At 37.5% G+C, this 14732-nt stretch overlaps 1 protein-coding gene across 1 annotated transcript in view; it reads left to right on the top strand.

Annotated features, from left to right (window-relative positions):
* The window catches only part of AGPAT5 (1-acylglycerol-3-phosphate O-acyltransferase 5), a 60910-nt gene that overhangs the window by 21241 nt on the left and 24937 nt on the right, over window positions 1–14732 (top strand). The window contains exons 4-5 of the mRNA XM_068678415.1: window positions 3117–3206; window positions 11613–11703. Coding sequence (XP_068534516.1) covers window positions 3117–3206; window positions 11613–11703 — 181 coding nt within the window. The remainder of the gene's footprint in view (window positions 1–3116; window positions 3207–11612; window positions 11704–14732) is intronic.

The following is a 14732-nucleotide window of genomic DNA, read 5'->3' as shown; positions in this document are numbered from 1 at the left end:
TATAAAATTAATTCAGTGACACAGATGAAAGGCAGCTTACTGACAATGGTGGTGCATGTGTTTGAATCACGGATACGGGATGCAGCAGGACTGCAGCGCAAGCTAATAGGTATTTTTATTGTTTTTATCACACCAAACAGTGCAAAAACATAAAACACTTCCTGCCCTTCCTGTTGATGTTCTGTCAGTGATGTCACTTACACTCCACTAAAAGTTTCCAGAGCCACGTAGTTACGACATGCTCACGGAATTCATATTCCCTACCTCAGGTAAACATCCTGTTTGGAAATAAACGTGGTCTGGATGTCCAGGAGAGCGAAATTCAGGCACAAAGGAAGTATATTTGTAAACATAATCCATTGTTGACTGAGAGAGGGGCTTTTAAAGTACAGCGGAAAAAAAATTAAAAACTTAAAAACAGTACTTCCAGAAATGTGTTTTGAAAAGCATTCATATATTTGATCTCTTACTGAAAAGGAAATGCAATACAAATTGGGGAATTTGAGCTGTATACAATTGCATAACTGACATTCTTCTTTGGAGGCAAATATCTAATAGAAAAGAAAAAAGGCAAAGAAACACTTAGATTAACCTGTTATGTTCCGGGTTTTATTTATTAGGTAGATGTATTTCTTTTCATAAAACTGGTTTTATTATTTTTGGGTGGATCTGAAATTTGCTTTGCCATATCTTTCTGTACCAAAATGCAGCCAGCTCTTATTCATCTTATACCACCTGCTGAGGCTAGGACATAATAGTGATAAATATTTTTGATATCCCAAAGTTTGCTTGACTTTTTAACATAGGAAGTAGGTCTTTTCTGTTATTCAGCATCAGCTCATGTACACTTCTGGTTGTTACTGAATTTTAGCTGATTATTTAACTAATGTGGCATCTTGCCTCTTTAGCTTTGTATCCCAGTGCCATAGGAAATCTGACATATATGTAGTTGGGTGTTGTGTAGTGAATGGTGATCTTAAAATGTGTTGTTTGTCTGTCCTTGTGTTAAGTGTCTGTATACTCATATTGATATTAGGAGTACAAATGTATTCCTGAGTAAGAAAGAAGTCTGGGGTGGGGACACTGAAATTGTCTTTGGTGTTGGGTGTCCCTGAGCAAACTGAACAACAGAAACTTGATTTCTGTATGTTCACCAATTTTTTTTAAAAAAAAAAAAAAAAAGGAAAAGGTGGTTCAGTACTTTCCCATTTTACTGCAGCTGGTTAGTAATTTGATAAATAAGGGAAGACTTTGATAAATGAGGGATGACTGGAATCAAAGCTTGACCTAGCTGGGTTCACACAGAACAATGACTTACAAATTGTGTGGAAGTCTTGTACAGTGGATGCATTGTTTCTCATACCACACTGAGTTTGCCTGTCCTGGGAGCAGTTGTGGTGTCACTTTCCAGCGTAAGACTTCTACGTCCCTTTAATGCTGTCAGATCTTAAAAACAGCCTTGCATATGAAGTTTGTAGATAGCGTGTGCCTCCGTTTGCTGCACAGTTGATGGAAATTTTTTCTGTTCATGGCATTATCTATCCAGGGCTGGTAAAATGCTAGTGTGCTGGGGCTGATACGATGCTCCAGCCTGCTTAAGGCCAGGCTCAATGGACTGGGTGGTTCTGTTCTCTGCATAGTTTTGGTCCCCTGCCAGCCATAACCACACAGTGGAGGATTGCAGCTGTGCCTTGAAGGGAAGCACAGATAATAATGCTAAGACAGAAATTTAATATGGACTTAATGCACCGTTGACTTCCTTTCCTTTTCACTGTAGCTTTTGGAGGACAACTTGAAAGTCATGTCAAATATCGCTACCTGAGCAGTTGCACAGCCATCTCTCCACACCATGGAAAGCAAAGGCTGAAAGAACATTTTGTAGCCTTCTCTTCTAGCTGCCTCCTCCTAACCCTCAAGCTGTAGCTCTCTCCATGACACTCAGATAAGATGGTGGCTCCCCACACACACATGCATCCACCACAACAGCCCTGTATCTGTAACGTACTGTATCTTTTCCTGAGATAAGATATTTGAATGAGGTTCAGCTCCTAGAAGTTTAATCTTATTGTCACCTTTCTGTTAACTGCATATAAAAGCACAAATAGACATGAAATTACCTGATAAATTCCAAAGCCAACAGTCAGGGTGGGCATGTAGAATATGACTGAGTTAGCGATTGAGTTAGAGAATCCCTGAAGAAGACATCACTTAAAAATGAAATTCTGTTACTTGGGAGCTTTTTATTTTCCTTTTTTATTTTTTATTTTTTGGTCAGAATTCATTGTAGCAGTTTTTCATTTTAGACCATGTTTGTTCTAAACTTGTTGTAGCTCGGCCGTAGATAAAGCAAAGTGATAGAAGAGGAAGGTATGATGAGGCAGATTTTACTAAGTTTTTGAGATAAATTGTGTGGAACAAGTTATAAAATGAGTCTTTTCCATGAAATGGCCTAGCTGATTGTAATGGCTTTCAGTAAAAATTATTTCTATAAAATCCTTTGCCTTACACGGTTTTTATCTCAGTATTTAATTTCTTTATTAAATGTTCAGTCCTGTAGTAAAGTAAATGAAAATGTTTTCAGGGCTCATGATAGTTACTTCAGTGCCTTTTGTAAATTCTGTATGCATAGGTAAAATACATGTAACCCCAGTGTTTGCATTAGTCATTACTTAAGAGCAGGCACATACGATTGAAAACATTGGTCAGTAATTACTTGTATGTGTGACTTCTGCTGTGGGATTTCCCTTGATCTACAAGTTAAGCTCCTTGTCTGTGTTTTCAGGAGTAAATCCCTGGGGTCAGTTTCAATGCCATCTTCCAGTCAATTATTTTAACACCTTTAAACAAGACAATTCAAGTGTCTTACAATACTTTTTGTGCCTCTGATCTTTATATAAACGGATTTTGTGAACTTATGTACAAATATAAATTTAGTTTCAAGTGATTTCATCCTAGGAGAAAATGTCTTGTGGGCAATTTGCAGCATGAGTCATTCACCCTTAGGGTGAATGTCACTGTTATCTTGTTTGTTCTTTTATCAAGTATTCTACATTAAACTATTTAAATATTTAATCCTTTTTTTTTTTTTCTTTTTCTTTTCTTTTTTTCTCTGTTAGCATGGAGGAGTCTATGTAAAAAGAAGTGCCAAATTCAATGAAAAAGAAATGAGAGAGAAGTTGCGGACCCAGATGAAAGCTGAGACTTCGGTAAGATTATACCTTTCTTTCTGCCCCCCTTTCCTCATTTCATTGACCACTTTAGTGGCAAAGGCTTATTGGAGAAATTAGCCTCACATGCCTCACATCTACAAACTACAAGACAGAAGTCATGGATTTGTTTTCTTTCTGTATTTTTACTTTTTTTGTTTTGTTTTGTTTTGTTTTTATTGTTTTTTGCGATTAGCATGATCCCTCTAATTGAACTCCTAGAAATTAGACTAGTCCTTTTATGAATGATGCAAATTTCTTGATTTTGTCTGTAAAGGGCAGGGAGGATCTGAATGAAATCTTAGAACCCATAGTAACTACTGTAGTAACTTCCTTCAGCAGCCACTTCCAGTGTCTCCTGTTTCAAAGGACGACGTTCTGACTGCTGTAGTGTTGCTTGTCAGACTGGTATTTTTGTGGAATACCAGTTGTTTGATCTTCCGAAAGTCAAAAATCATTCCTATTAAATCTTAATTAGTCATCCCAGTGATCAATCCACTTCTAGTGGCAGTGACATCTTAGAACTGAGTAACTTTGTCTGCTATGTTTGGAGGAGAAAAAAAAAATCAAAACCAGAAAAACGGCTCATGATAATTTTCTATTTGAAGACTTATTGTTAGTGCCAAGTGACTTTTCTCATGACTCCCTGTATGGTTTGTGGCTCAGTGGTTAGAATCGCTTTGCTTCCATTACTTGCTGTGCATTAAAATGTTTTTTGCCTTTTTGGCTAGACTTACAAAAAACAACTCAGCCAGCCATGATATAGAACAGTTGCACTTTCCTTTTATTTAAAATGATGTGATTAAGACTTGCCACTCCAAGTAAGTGGCAAATCCCTTAAAGATGAAGCTTGGGTACAAGGAATATATAGATTGTTTTGACCTTTGTAATACTTTTTTTTTTTTTTTTTGTAGATAAAATGTTTATGTTTGCACATATCAAAAAGTAAACTGGTCTTACACTTACTGGATGCCTCAAATGAGTAAAGCGTCCCTGCTTAAGATAGTTCAAGAAAGAACGAGTTTGGGCACTAAGATTTAGCCTGAACATTGTGGGCTTTTTTGTTTTTAATAAAGTAAAGTGGATCTATTTCCTGTTTTTAGACTATAAGTTGCAATGGCCAGAAATACATTACAACAACTTAAGTTTTAGCCCTGAGTTTTTGGCTAGCATGAAATGACATCAGTTCAGTAGAATTCCACTTGTCCTTTTGGGGGGCAGCTCTTCCCAGTACACCAGTAAATAACATACATCTTCTGTAACAGAGCATAAAGGGGATAAAGAGACTTTTTTGGTTGTTGATATTTGCATGACCCTTCTGTAAAGATGCTTAATTCTCTACTGGAGCATGTACATTTTGTGTTTAAAAGTTCCAAATCTTGGTCTCAGTCATATACACAAAATGTATTCTTTATTAGATTATATCTCTGTGGCATTGCACTCTATGTTTAATAAATACTTCTGAAGTTGTTGGTGTCTTAAAAATATTTTTGCTAGTAGAAAATAGAAATGTAGCATACAGCACAGCTTAACCAAGATATGTTTTTAGCATTGTAGTAAAGGTGAATGTACTACATTCTATACATTGTATCTTTGTGAAATACTCTTAAAAAATGTATAATTTCTTTAGTTTGTATGTTTGACAGGAAGAACAAATATTAAATCAGTATCTCAGTGTATCATCTGGTGCTGTGTTAGCTTGGGAATCTCTCCCTGAGGAGCTACTTGGATCTTTTGCCTTCCAGAGGCCATTGCCAGTTGCTTAGCTCGTAAGAAGCATAGGTATATCTAGACCTGTCCATCTAATAATGTCCACAGGGAGAAGATGGCCATATTCAGTAGTGATCATTTGTGCCAGCATTACCCAGAAGAGTTCTGGGATGTTGGAAAGATTGCTTTACATCAAGTTAATTTCTGTGTGTGAGTGGCAAAGATTCTGCTTTCTGTAAAAGTTGCAGTGTAATTGAATAAGCAAAGACAAATAGTAGGATGTATGAAATGTGTTTGAAGTCATTCCCCTAAGCAAAGTGCTGGTTCAGTTTGCTTTGGTTAGTCTGGATGAAATCTCCTGGCAGGATGTTTTCCCACAAAGGCCCGCTGATTTCTTGCTAGCCAAATAGGCAGCTTCTGCTCGAGTCTGGTTTACTGTCTGCCCTCTGCATCCCCTAAAATGCAGGGTCTTGTTGTAACACTAATGTTTTGATTGTGATAAGAGTCGTGATTTGAACTCTGCTTTAAATCACCCTGCTATATAGAAACATTTGGATTTTTTTAATGCAATCTTAGGAGGACATGCCTGGGAAGTCACTAATTCTGCATCTTTTGGAAACCTGTAACTAGTGTACAGTGTTGTTCCAATGCCATAAATTGGCTCAACAGACTAATGCATAATTTTAGCCTAATAGAGGAGTAAAGGGAGGTTGAAGCGTAAATCTTTTCTTTAAAGCTGCTTCTACCATGAGTTCTGCTTTTCATGGTGGATGCCTATGTTTGATTAATAAATGAAATAAATCCAGAAGGCTTTTTTTTTTCAGAATCTTCTTATTCTTCAGTTGTATATGGATTGAAAACCTATACCTAACCTGTCTCAGATAAGGCGAAGTAAACTTGGGACCACCTGGGCACATTTGATTTTTGGTGTAATTTGGCTGCCTGGAAGTTCTGTGGCATTGGAAACAGGGCACAAAAAGTGGATGTGCCTACCAGGCAGTTGTTGCCATTTCGCTCCTGTTATCTAGGGTAGCAGCACAGAAGAGAATAGCGTGTAACTGCTGTTAAAGGGCATTGTTTTAAATCTCTTTCAGCCAAACATGTAGGGAGGGACCTTTAAGTTCTACAGTACCAAAGCTGTCACAAGCCTATTTAATGGGAAAATTGTTTGCATCTGCTGGGGTAGAAGCTACAGACCACTGAGCTGTCATCTGAGGGAAGACTAAACTTCCTATAATCCACTTTATCAGAGAATTTAAATGTAGATGCTGTAAATGCTCTTTAACCTGTAATTAATACTGAGAGAAGAACATGATAACCTGTGTCCTTAATGCATTATTCATGAATAAACTTTGCAGTTCTGCCTTGCTGGGACATTCACAAGCAACCATGGTGCTTTTAAAACGAAGACATTTTAATCAGTAAAACAAGTACGCCTTGAACTTGTCGGCGCAAGAATGAATTGCTGCAGGCTTCCTGTGAAAATAAGTAATTTACTACTCCGGATTTCTGTTAAAACTATACACTGGATGGTGCAGATCAGAGTAGACTTTGCCTCCATTTAGTGAGCAGCTGTGACTGCTTGGTTGTTCAATATGTGCGTGGCGGAGGTTTTTTCCTTTAATGTAGTGTTGGAGAAAAGTTTGCCTTTCAGCTGCTAAGGAAAGAATTATATGCCAATAGAGAGAGATGGAAGGGAATTTGTGTTAAGGGTCACTTGGTTATTTACAGTTTCTCTCCACATAGTGTTTAAACAAAAGAATCCAAATGATTAATGTTCAGTCTGTCTGGAGCCATCCCTGTTCCCATTAAGAAACCTAAGACGTGTCGGAAGGCGGAACCAGAGTCCGCTACTCTACTTACCATAGCAAGCCCTTCAGTTGCTTTACTGCCTCATTTCACTTGGTTCCTTTTCTTTTTTTTTTTGTTAATAATGGAAAGTAAATTAGAGGTGGAATGCAAGCAGAAAAATAGGACTGCCTCTTGACCTCTCACATTCACAGTAGGATTGGTTCAGTGATCAGGTATGCCTGATCTCATGCTGGGGCAGTGGACTGCATGGTACAATTTTTCACCTTTCTTACAATTTGTGCCTGCCTTCACCAGCCCCTGTTTCTGCCCTGCTGCTCACAGGTGTTCCACCTTGCTTCCCAAATGCAGCGTGGCAGCAGCAGCAGTTCAGCTTTTAGACATGCACAAAACTGACGATAGACTGAAACTCATTTGTTCCTGTATTGTCTTAGTGGAGACCTTCGACTACTAAATTTTGCTATTTTGTTCTTTCATTTTACTTTTCATCTCATCATGTAATTATATACCCAAATAGTTCGTTATTGGGCCTTTCATTGTTAAAACTCACTTGAAACTGTGTGGTTTAGTTCAAAATGGCAGAAAATCTGACTGATGGTTAACAAATTGCAGTCTTTTGTCTGGTTGTGAGAGCAGAGACTGTCACACACTTCGAAAGACACTTTTGTGTTAATGTTTTAATGTAAACCATAACAAGGATAAATGCATTTCTCAGTGTAACAGTATATCCAGCAGGCACTTGATGTACTCAGTCTGCTTGTTTTATAGAGAAAGTTAACTCTTCTGAACAGCAAAGTATTCCATTTGAAATGTAACTTGTGTGCCTGGTTATCATGCCTGATGAGGAGGAAATCTGCAGTGTGAGATGGAGGTACAGCCCAGTGCAGCCAGTGTTTAGCTGGTTATGTGTGTCTTGTGTTTGTAATTCATTCAGAAACAGAATAAATCTTTGTCCTGAGAAGCAGTGCCAACCAAACAGCAGAAACCTGAGGAGGACAGATACAGTAATACAACCGTTATAAGGCTTGGTGCTAATGGTATAAAGCTTATTTTGTCATATGGTTGCTACTTTGCAAATCCCTGACAATTAATAAATCCTGGATGTCCTTGCTTGCTTTCGTGGAATGGTTTGTGTTGGAAGGGACCTTAAAGACCATCTAGTTCCCTCCCCTTGCCATGGGTGGGGATGCCACTCACTAGACTTTCCTCACACTGACTTCTGTATTTTGTTCAAATTATACCAGATACGATTTCTCACATCATGTCTTTCTCAGTTATTGATCAGAGTGTTAATGTTTCTCATTGGGTTCACCAAAAGCATATATTTAAGCTGTGGTCTAAATCGATTCAGATATGAATCCATCTAGTTGTCTGGATGTGATAATGAAAATAAGAAAACTAAGAAAACACATTGTTTAATATGATTTTGAATATTATAAATAAAAATATTACGTTATTTTCCATTTTCACTTTCCTGAGAACAGCACAGTAAAATCAAAATATCTTTAGTCAAAAAATACCACTTCTTGATGCCCCATGCTCTTCTGTAGAGTGGTCGCTACTCTCTCTGGGGACACCCTCTGAAGCTCTGTCCTTGGTCAGGTTTCCCTTTGGTGTCTATTCCCCCTGTGTGCTTACAATATTTGGGCTGACTTTGTTCTGCATTCCAGGGATTCATATGTAGTTTCATGCCCCTTCCCCTGCTCCAGCCATACCAGCTCCTTTTCTGATGTTGTTCTGTCTCAGGGTCTTCCTCAGCTGTTTCCAGCCCTCTGTACGCACTTCTGCTGTGCCATTGCTATTTCTTTTTGACTAGCAGAACTTGATGACACTGGAAAAATGAGCAGAGTTGCAATATGCATGAAAACAGTTGTCATATGTTCAGTTAATTTGTAGAATAAGGGGCAAGTCCACTGACTACACTGGAGACTCCTCAGGTAACCTCTGCATCTTTTCTGGCTTTCTGATTCAAACCAAAATCATTAAAATTCTACCTAACTGAACCCTCATCCACTCCTTGTAACTTTTGAATTGATCAGAGACAGTGTCTTGATACCTATTATGCAGAAACAGATACAAAAATTGTAATATAACTCTGAACCGAGGGACCTATTCTGCCAGAGTTAAAATTGGTTTATCAGTGAACTGGGGACTGTGGCAATGTAAAATTTTGTATGTCATTTTCAACACAAGCACAGTATTTTGCATTCACTGCAAGAAAGTGTGTAGCTTTCATGTAGCTGATGGCCTTAAATGGAAAATTCTGTAACCAAAAATTGTCTTAACTGCAGGTAGTGTTTTTAGGCAATTAAAATGCTCCTACAATTCAGCAGCTCTTAATCCAAGTTCAGGAGAGCTTATTTAGTTATTAAAATCTTAGAGATTTGTAGTTCTTATAGTCTCTGGAAACAGTGCTTAAGGATTTAGCTTCTGCTGCCCATGTCAGAAGAAGGGAAAAGCCAGTCGTGCACGTAGCTTTCGTAGGCCGGATTGCACTAGCAGAATATCTTTGTCTTGCGCAGTACTGCCCATGAGAAGAAGTAGGGCGTCTATTTACATTCCTGAATTTTACTCAGGTATAGTAGTCCTAATGAGTTGCATATCAGTTGCATATGCTGAATTTAAAGCATAGGCCACTTCTTTGTCTTGTGGGTGTGCTTTTAATTCAGAGATTCAGAGGTTCAGATTCTGATCAACAAACTTGTTCAGCTGCTTGTGTTTTAAACATTTACAAGAGTAATTAAAATATAATTTCTACCCCTTCTTTGTATTACACAGCTAGGGCTGGGGTAAGTGGCTTCTACACTCTCTTGTGTAATCAGCTTTCAGTGGCTGAGTCTCTGCTTTGAAGGCTGTTAATGCTGCTGCATGCTTTTAAGCGCTCGTCTCCGTTCCGAGAAAGGTATTTTATACCTTTAATACCTTTCTCGGAACGGAGACCTGTGTGCTTTCTCCTGTGTGCTTCACTTTATTTTCTCATTCAGCTATTAATGTGTTATAACCACTATATTACACTTAGGAGCTAAGCATTCATGCTTTAGTGAGGGAGGAACAATCCTCATCTTGGAGTACCATTTTAAGGATCCAAATTACATGGTTTGAATATAAGCACATTTATGAAAAGAAAAAATGCATCTTGATTTGAATATTATGCCCTTTCCAGCTAATTCTGAAAAATTCTGCTTTATCACTTAAACTTTTTCAACCTGAAATGTAGACATGGCTAGGGGAAAGTGCAAATTTTGACTGTGTCTGAGGATTCCCCTACTTGTGCTCCTGTGCTTGTGCTACCATCGTGTTAGGGAAAAAATGCAAGCACCTTACCTCTTAAACCCATTTTCTTTTGTTCTTTTTCCACAAAATCTGTATGCATCTTGGCTTTCTGTTAATCCTTAAATTCTTGGACTTCACCTGCCTCTGCAATCTGCCAGTTTTCCTCCTCTGCAAACATGCTGTTGCAAGTACAACCTTTCCTCTACCTCTATTCAGAGAGTCTTGTGGCTCTTCTCTTTATGCCACTCTACTAACACTGGTTTAGCCATTCTTTTTTTTTTTATCTCTCACATGGCAAATTCAAGGTTATGTACTCAATTTCCCCCTTTCTTGATCATATGCTGGCCTCTCCTATTGGTTAATTTTCATAGATTTCTTTCCTTCTCCACATTTTTAGTGCATCTTTCAACCTTTCTCATTGCAATAATTCTGGAGAGTTCACTTGCTGGGTCTTGTCTTTCTGCATTCAACCTTTTCTGAAGCTGTTCCGCAATCATCATGTGCAAATACCAGCACACTGATGTTTTGTGGGCCAAAAGCACAACATGTTTCTGTCTTCTGAGCTTTTATTTTACTTTGCGTCTTTTCATGATGTACACTCCTACTTGTCAGGGTCTTAATGTACTCACTGGTAATCTTTCCTGTGCTGTTTTGTAAATCCACTATCTCATTTCTTTCAAATATTTCTCAAGACTCATTTGTGCAAAGATAACAAAGGCTTGACAGTAGGCATGATTTTACTACAAATGTGTCAGTTTATGTACAGATCTATGCTAGTTAGCATTTGTGGCAGTAGCTTTTTCTTCTGCAAATGAACCCTCAGTACAAAATTTTCACAATTAAGTAAAGTTTTACATCAACTTTGTATGTAGGAGATTATGCAAGGGAAAAAAAAAAGAGGGATGGAAACCTTTGTTGTGTCTTGAAAGCAAATGGAAAATTCCTCAAATTAGAATTTCTCTGTTTGGGTACCTAATTTTACACTAGACATGCAAAAACTTAGGCAAAGAATAGCTGTATAATTATTTGGGAACCCGTAAATGCAATTGTGGGCTGAAAAGTCAATCAAACTAATTTACTTGGAAAGTTAACCTTGACAACACATAAAGGAATGTGACTTTCAGGATGAAATTTTGCTACACTATCAGTTTAAGTTCATAATATAGGTAATGTCTCATACAGTGAGATGCATAAAGGCACATATCTGATATATCATAATTTCAATTAATAATATTTCTAATTAGGAGTATAATTAAATGTAGATCTCAGTATAAGGAAAGATATAGATGGAAGGTCTATGTTGAACCTTGCTCTTTTTAATGCATGCTATCTCCCTTCTGCGGTCACCTGGACACCTATGGTGTACGTTCAAATAAAATTATTTTGAAATCCAACTAGAGAGCTAAGTTGTAAGAGCTAAGAAATTTTTAGCTCAGATATTCTGATTTTTCTTTGGATTCTTATAGATAACTATATCTTAGCTGGATCACTAACAAATGGTGTGAATTAAATACAATATCTTATCAAGTAATTATAATTTATATAAAAGTAATCAGCTTGCATTCATTAAAAGATCTTGTTTGTTTTGTTTTGTTTTGCTTTTTCATCCCACAGATGTATTTAGTGATTTTTCCAGAGGGGACTCGTTACAATCCAGAAATACCAAAAGTCATTGCAGATAGTCAATCATTTGCTGAAAAAGAAGGTAAGCAAAGAGTTTCTGAATTTGTTCTATTGTTATGGTGTTAACATATGTTATATAAATTGTTGTATAATATGAAGATGTTCTCACCTTAACTGGACTGTTAAGCCTGCCTGCTTGATACTAAAGGTTTAGACAAGAATAAATCAGTGTTTTTCCTACCACAGAGTAAGATGAGAAAAGTTTGTATACAGACATTTCATGCATTTTGCATTGTACAGGAGCTTTAATTCTCAGGGAAGTTTTCTTTAGTTTCTATCTTTATGTATTCACAGACACTTCTTTTCCTACTTTTCAGGAACATAGGAATCACCTACACTGGATCAGGGCGCTACTGATCTATCTAGACTGACCTTGTAACTCCAATTGCAGTTGTTACTTGACGTAAAGGCTATTTTGAATCAGGAATGTTATGCTTTAAAAGAAAGTCTTCCCAACTCTTCCTTTTTAATTACTATTAATGCCGCCATTTCTTTTGGGGTTTGTTCCTCTTTCATCTTCCAGTCTCACCCCTCCTTGGTTGAACTTTATCCTGTAGTTGCGTTGATGAATGTTGGCATCATCTCCATAACTGCAGATGGAATTTCGTCTTTGGAATGGCTTGCAGAGGCTCCCAAGCTTTTTCATTTTTCTCACATCATATGCACAATACATAGAAACTTTTAACTCCAACAGTTCACTCAACATATTTCCTGGTTTTGTTTTTTCCTGTTGACCAAAAGTGAAATAATTCATTCTGAAGGTAAACAGAGAGTAACAAATAGGTCTGGTAAATTCATTTCTGTGACACGCTGAAATGAATTCAGAAGTCTGTGAATCAGCCTGTTGATATCATCAAGCTATTAAGTATTGTTAGTTCTTGTCCAAAAGGATATATGCTTTTCTTCTCCTCCTTGGGAAGAATGGAATTTGTTTGCGTGTATATGCAAGAGAACTTAAGTCATAATGTATTTATTCATCGCTTCAGTTTCCTGTCGGAAATGAAAGTCAAATGTTTCATTGAGGTTGGCAGTTCTTTGAGAGTTCAGAGGGGGGTGTTTGGTATGAGGTCCTCTCTCCTCCTCTTTCAGGGAAGAGAAAGGGATCTTACTGTTGTTATTATTTTAGTAAACCTCTTAATTATATTTCCGCAGTCTGAAAGACAGTACAAAAAATTCTTTGTGCTTTCAGAGCACCTGTTTGTTTCTTCTAGTGCTTTTCTCCAAATATGGCCTGCTTTTGTCTTGTAAGGGTTACTCCTTTTAAAAATGCTCACAACAAGTATTTATTAAACAGGAAACTTCCTCTGTTCCAGTGTAGAATCATCTTGATCTGCTTTTCCTCATTGCTGAATTCTTTCGTTGTTATTGTTCACAAAAATTTGGTCTCTCCTCAACTTTTATGCGGAGAGGGTGGGAACTGTCCCTGCACGTTAATGGGAAGATTGACGCTCACTTGAATTAGGGCATCCCTTGCACAAGAGAAGCAGGGATGGCCAGCCTGCCTGACGCTAAAAGCCACATACCAAAATATTCTTACGGCTAAAAAAAAAAAAAAAACAACAAAAAAAACAGCCACAAGGCACAGACCACGTATGTTGGGGAGCTCCAAGGACAGGAAACTCCAAGTGGCCGCCGGCAGGAAATGACAACTACTCCCCAGAGACCTGCCATGAGTGGTGCTGGCCCCAGCTTGTGGCTTTTGCTTGGTAGCTCCAGTGCCACCACTATCCTGGCTGCTGGCTGCAAACTGGTGCTCAGCATGGGAGCCGTGACTGACACATCATATTTGGTACAGTTTTCTGAAAGGTAGCAGTGCCCAGTAGCTCTTCCAGTCAGAGGAATGAGGATGTACTGGAATTACAGCTTAAAATTTGTACTTCAGTCATTGCAGAGAAACAAAAAGTCTTATGATTTTGTCTTATCTTTGATATACAGCATGGTGCTTCAGTATTGGCTTTACAGATGCACAGAGGATTTTTTTTTTTTTTTTTGTTATTTTATAAAATGCATCATGAAATGTGAGTAGGCTTTTTAGCAATTTTTTCCTACATTTTTGTATGTTTTATGTGTTCAGGAAATAGTGCAAGTGTAATATTGCAAAAGTGGTTTGATTCCTAAGAATTAAACTTTCATCTGATGTATTTTCTCTGACAGATAAGATCAGAGATATTGTACCCAAAGATAACAAAGCTATTCCTAGAGCACAAGCGTAACGCATGTTTATCATGCTGTTTGAAATCTGAAATACTGTTTTTGACATCTGTGTATATGTTTTAGTAGTTTTGTAGAGAGGAAGTATGAAAATATTGCGTGGATTTTGTGTTTATTTTTACTCTCCATGGGCTGGATACTATTCCAGAGAAGTTTCAGCAGTTTAAGCAGAATTATTGAGCTGAATTTAATTACCTGACGTTAATGTGACCAGTTGATGAATTGCAATATCTTGGTATTCTTTTTTAGAAAATGTCAGTCGTGGATACAGTCACTGCCTCTTATGGGTGGTCAGAGTACTAGTTCAGTAAAATAAAAACTAACCAGCCAAACAAACAAACAAACAAAAAATGCTTAGGTCGACGTCCAAAAGCTTATTTTCATATTGCTGGTTGCAGCTATTGTCTTTCGTCATTAATATGAATATTTAAATAAATCTTATCTGTCTATGAATAGGATGAAAGGATATCAAACAGCAAAAGAATATAAAGGTGATTGAGGCCCCCCTTGAAAGAGAGGTAACTTTTTAAAAATACTGATTATGCTTCATGTTACGGTTTATTCTTGTCTTAAGACCTGGGTTCTACACAAAATATTGACTCCTTGCAAAATCAAATGGATTTCTTCTTTCTGAAACACCAGCAAATCAAACACACACAGTCTGGGTATGAAGAAATTGAGACAATGCTATAAAACATGGAGAAACTTCTAGGGAAGGAATAGTAAGCCTATACTTGCTTACTATCTTTAGAAATAAATAAAGGTACTGTACAATAAAAAATTAAATCCATTAACTAGTCTTGCAGATTTCTCATTAACTACTGTGCCAAGTTCTAGTTG

This window comes from Anas acuta, chromosome 3 (assembly GCF_963932015.1).
Source record: "Anas acuta chromosome 3, bAnaAcu1.1, whole genome shotgun sequence".
NCBI classification, from domain to species: domain Eukaryota; kingdom Metazoa; phylum Chordata; class Aves; order Anseriformes; family Anatidae; genus Anas; species Anas acuta.
Note: the sequence above shows the minus strand (reverse complement) of the source record. Positions and strands in the feature narration are given on the sequence as shown.